The 5,299-nt window shown below is 41.6% G+C and overlaps 2 protein-coding genes across 2 annotated transcripts in view; one reads left to right on the top strand and one right to left on the bottom strand.

Annotated features, from left to right (window-relative positions):
* Positions 1-920, bottom strand: part of LOC104996113 (collagen alpha-1(VII) chain-like) — a 1,252-nt gene extending 332 nt beyond the window's left edge. The window contains exons 1-2 of the mRNA XM_010850242.1: positions 757-920; positions 11-483 (exon numbers count right to left, since the gene is read on the bottom strand). Of these exons, the coding sequence (XP_010848544.1) occupies positions 11-483; positions 757-920 (637 nt within the window). The remainder of the gene's footprint in view (positions 1-10; positions 484-756) is intronic.
* Positions 1-5,299, top strand: part of LOC104995974 (PR domain zinc finger protein 2-like) — a 47,559-nt gene continuing 42,260 nt past the window's right edge. The window contains exon 1 of the mRNA XM_010850059.1: positions 1-42. The gene's annotated coding sequence lies outside the window, so the exon portion shown is untranslated. The remainder of the gene's footprint in view (positions 43-5,299) is intronic.

Genomic DNA, 5,299 nt, shown 5'->3' with positions numbered 1-5,299 from the left:
CTCTCCGCGCTCTGAGGCGCGGGGCGCGGCGGGTGCAGCCAGGTAAGAAGCAGCCAGGGCGGGTGGCTTCCGGGACGGCGGCGGGCTCCGCGCCGGGACTCCAGTCTCTGTCCGCGAGGAGCGAGGCGGCGGCGGCGGCGGGAGCGACACGCCGGGGACCCGGGCGCGCAGGGCCGGGCGGGCCGGCGGCGCGCCCCCTTCGAGGTCTCAGCGTCCCGCGCTCGCGGGGCCCCCTGCAATGAGGCGCGGTCCGCGGGCGGCCGGAGTCCGTCCCTCCCGCGCTGAGCACCCGGGCCCGGCCTTGGGCCCCGGCGCGGGGAAGTTGTGGGGTCCGCTTTGTCGCCGTTGGTTAGCCGCGCGCCCCGCGGGGAGTACGCGGGTGGGCTGCCGGGCGGGCGGCTGCGACTCCAGCGGGATCCCGGTCCCGGGTCCGCGAGGGTACCCACCGGTCCCAGGGCCGTTCCAATTTCAAGTGGTCTTGCTCTTTTTTTGTGTTCCAACAGAACGTGTCTCTCACACTTGCATTCTGAATTTGTTCAGTGTTTCGCGTCTTTGTGTTTCCTAAATCCACAAAGTGTAGTTTAAGCTCGGAAACGTTCTCCCTCCATAATCCCATCACAGACCCACCGGTGTTTTGTGTTTAACAGCGCATTTATCTCTTACGCATTTTGTTACTGAAGATGCCCACGAACCTATATTTGATGGTAGCAAGAAAGACACAAAGTCGACCAAGCAGGTCAGCGTCTTTCCCCTCACCTCCGTGGTGGCTCCCGACCCACGCGTAAACCCCTGTCCACCGTGTGTCCAGACACGAGCTTCGGAAACAATTCCACGTTGACCCGGGGAGTCCACAGTACCTCCACTACGCAGCTGTAATTTCCCCAGAGAGAGGACACGCATGCTGGCCCCTCATCTTCCATTGAGCGTTGTTGTTGGGGTTTTGGTTTTATTTCAGAACGCGTTTTGGTGAATCCCAGTTAAGTCTTTTAAATCCCTCTGATCAGACACTAAAATGGCCCTACCCAGAAGGCGATTAAAATATTAAAGTTTTTGTTTACTACAGGTTTATTGTTAAAAGCAGTCACAGTCTTTTAATAACAAACAGACCTTTTCAGTGGTTCTCTTAAGATGCCAGACTTCGTCTCGATTTGATCAGTTGCATGCAAGTATGTTGGGGAAATGTAGGCCTTTAAACCTTTTTTTTTAAACATGTTATGAAATGTGCTGTATAGATATTAAGGAGGAGGAACTGAGAGACATATTGTATGTTCCTTTTTAGTAGGGTCTTGTTTTTGAGGTGGCATGCAGCTGCCCCTTCGTTCTCCTGTAGGCTTCCTTACAAACACTCGTTTGCCCACATTGTTTACACGTAGAATCTCAGTATAGCCTTGAGAGGATCTTTAAAGAAAGTCCAGCTCTCATTTCAAGCATTGGAAACTGAGATTGAAATTCATAGTGGGACTGATGTTTGTGCACAGCTTCTAGTATTCCAGGGCTCTTTTTACACATCTTTTTTGGTTTGGTTTAAATAAGTTAATATATTTGAAGTGCTTAGAAAATCACCAAGTGCATAATCAAAGCGCTCAGTAGAGGTTCGTTTTTGTTGATTCTGAAGATGTTTTTTTTTTTCATTGAAAAGTCGGCAGGTTCACATGTGTTTTTTCTCATTTTGTGGACAGTTCCTGAAACAACTGGGCGTAAATCTGTAATAACGTGTTAGTTTTGTAAGTACAAAATGGAACAAAAGATTCTCATTCTAGGAGAGTTTGAAAATGGAGAAAAACACAAAGAAGGAATAGAAATAGAAATTCCCTTCCCACTCAGATAACCACTGTGAACATTTTGGCAGACCTCCTCCTTTCTGTCTCTTGGTGTGCATGTGTATGTTTTCTTTCCTTGTTTATATTTATTCACTTCTGTATGTTTGCGCTTTGTACAGGATAGATATCATATGCTATATATTGTTTGTAATCTCTCTTCCTTTATGATATTGTGAGCGTATATCCTTGCCACTAAATCTTCAATGCGATTTTTAATGGCCACATTGTGTTGGGTGGGCCATAATTTATTTATCAATTCCGTATTGATCAGTAAGGTTTCAACAGCTTGAGATTTTCTTTTCGTTAAGATTTGTTTAAAAGGTTTTTCTATTATGGATTTTCAAGCCCTGTCATCTTTTAAGATACGTGAAAAATGTAAATTCTGTTTTTTAGCCTCTAAAGACTCATTTTTCCTGCCAGTGCAGTTTGAAGAAATAGCGCTCCATTTCAGCTCCGTTTTATTCTCCCTCATCTGGGTCTGTGCAGTTACAGACATACATCTGCACAAATATTCTTTTGATGATTATTTTACCTTAGATGTTTGTTTATTCATGGGACTGTTTCTTTAAGCTGCCCATCTCTTTTCAAGTTCCAGATCTGATTTACAAACCTTTTAAGTCCTGTTAAATCATAGACTTTCCGGGATGGAAAGCACCTTAGGTTATTTACTATTTTCATGTCTTCTGACTTGCTTTTCATGCTATTTTTAATCCTCGCACAGAAGAAAAAAAAAGCCCGTGGGCTGCCTTAGAAAACTCCGTAGTGGGGAGCAAAGAGGGAGTAGGTGGACAGTGGGGGAAATTGTCAAGCTTGTGTGGCAACATGTAGATCCAGGGAGTTTCCAGGTGATGGGGACGTTACCCGACAGTGGTGACTGCAGATCCTGCTGACATCTGTCCAGGGCTGTGCAGTTTGCCTAGAGCTCATCAGCTTTGCCTTTGCTCCTCCGAGCGTTTGCTTAGAGGTCTGGGATACTGTTCTGGCTCTCTCCCTTTGAAATTAGATGCTTATACTTATAGCCAATAATATCATCTTTATAGGGTGACTGTAAGTAGTACTTAGATCCCATTGAAACAAGGTTTCTTATCCTCAACATGGTTGTGGGGCTGGATCATTCTTTGTTGTGGGAGCTGTCCTGTACCCTGTAGGATATTTGGCAGCATCCCTGACCTTTGCCCACCAGATGCCAGTGGCACCCGCCGCTCCCTCCCCCCACAAGTTGTGACAATCCATAAACCCTCCAGACATTGCAAGATGTCCCTTTAGGGCAAAATCACCCTTTAGGGTGAATACCCCAGTTTTTAGCCACTGCTTTAAAGGAAGGCCCATCTCACTGGATGGTTGAATCATAGAAGCGGTTTATGGAATCTGTTTAGTCAAAGAACTATTAAGAATATATGCCGCTGGTTTATGTGAAGTTCCACTTGAAGCCAGGGAATAGGCTTGTTACAGGTAGAAGTTCTTTTCCTGAGTTTGGTTTTATGACTTTGTCCATTTGATTTTTTTTTTTTTTTAATCTTTTGGCCGTGCTGCATGGCACATAGGCTCTTTGTTCCTCCATAAGGGATTGAACCTGTGCCTCCTACATTGGCAATGCAGTCTTAACCATTGTACTACCAGGGCACTCCCGATTTTATGACTTTGTTGAATGGTCACTTTCAGCAGTTTTGCTTTGGTGCCCCTTTCATGGCAAGAGATAAAGGAACTTGAGGTAACATGGAAACTATGGAGAAGTTTTCCTGATATAGGATCAGCGTTCCCAGTATGTAGATTAAATGATTATGAACTTTAAATTTTCATAGACTTGAAACATGGTGAATAATTTAAGCTTGTGGTCTATTATACTGCATAGCACAAAAATAGCGGTCTTCTAGAAAATGGAACTTAGTGGAGCAGCCCCTTGAATACTGCAGGAAGAAGCCTAATTTTTTCTAAAATTTCCTTTTTTTTTTTTTAAAAAAAAAAAGAAAAAAAAAATTCAGGGTTATGAACTGAAAGTGAAAAATTTGTCCTGAAGAAATAAAATTTACTTTTGCAGTGTTTAGCTAACTTTGTTACTTTATAACTTAAAGATAGGTTATTGATATTTGTGACAAACCTGCACCTTCCCCTGGGGAAAAATGTAAGTTGTCAAGTCTTCATTTGAATTCTTTAAAAGAATAGATAGTATAGATTGAATTTTTATTGTGGCATAAGTAGTCTTTAATAAGTTGTAATAGTAATAATAATAATGTTAGAACTCACTGATAAAACAAAAAAGGAGAGGTGCTCTTAAACCACATTTGGTAATGGAGTTGTTTTCTGAATGACAGAATGTCTGAATGTACAGAATCACATTCATTCACTAGAATGAATGTTTATGTCATTTAACTGTTCTTTCTTAAAGAGAATGCCTTTCTTTCCCTACCTCCACTTCCCTGAAGCATGAATTAGATTTATTGTATGTAATAAAAATGTGGTTCTTTTGGAGTGAAATATGCTTATAATATTTTTCTCAGTACAGTATAATATTTTTTCTTAGATTCTTGGTTCATGTCATCTACTCTGTTTTCATTTATTAGTCCTTTGGAACATGCAACTGAATACTTATATATTTGCCAGCCATTTCGGTGAAAAGAATATTTTGTACCTCTTGCAATAAATCATATGATAGGCTTTGCTTTGAAAGAGCTAAATTATTTCTTGGCATAGCTTGCCTGAAATATGGAAAGCAAAATGCAACTGTTAGTTTGATTACAGTGGGCAGCCTGTCTGGAAATTGGTAACACCTACAGATTTTATATATGCTTGTATGTAGTTCCACTAAGACTATGTTAAATTCTGGTGGGAAAATTTTCTGGCATTTTCAAGTAATTTAAATGATGCCATCAATATTTGAAAAGAGTTGTGAGATTCATCAGCCCTTATTATATACAAGTATGAATGCTGCCCATTTCATAAGGCCTTTAAGACCACGTAAAGTAAACATACATTGGAGGATCAGTATGAAAACTAGATCCTAAATATTTCCCATTCCATGAGATTTATTTTCGGGACTTTGCCATCATCCTGAAAGGCCTAATATTAAAGTATACCTAAAAGAAGGAATTTTAAAAAGGAAGGAGTCTTAGGACAGATGTGTGAAGCTCTGTTACCTCTTGTTAGAGGTTGTTGAGCAGCTCAGTTCCCTCGTTTTGGGAGATGAATATTGTGTCAGTGCAATTCTCTGATAATAGAGTGCTGCCTTGATATACAGAATGAACTATATCCCAGGTGTGTTCAGGGACGGCATTATTTCTGGCAGTGGGAGGGGTAGGACAGTTATCCTCTCTCTCCTCTTTGTATTTGAAAGTGAGTACAGTGATTACCTCTATCTTTTATTCAGATATTTTAAGATGAACAGATGAATATATGAGCAAGCAATTTGAGATTCTTTAGGTTTTTCAAAAACAATACTAGCATTTTGCTTAAATTTTTTTTTTAAAAGGTATTTTTTTTTT

The sequence above is a fragment of the Bison bison genome, unplaced genomic scaffold, assembly GCF_000754665.1.
Source record: "Bison bison bison isolate TAMUID 2011002044 unplaced genomic scaffold, Bison_UMD1.0 scf7180017864289, whole genome shotgun sequence".
Taxonomy (NCBI): Eukaryota; Metazoa; Chordata; class Mammalia; order Artiodactyla; family Bovidae; genus Bison; species Bison bison.
This window is presented reverse-complemented; position numbering and strand designations above follow the sequence as displayed.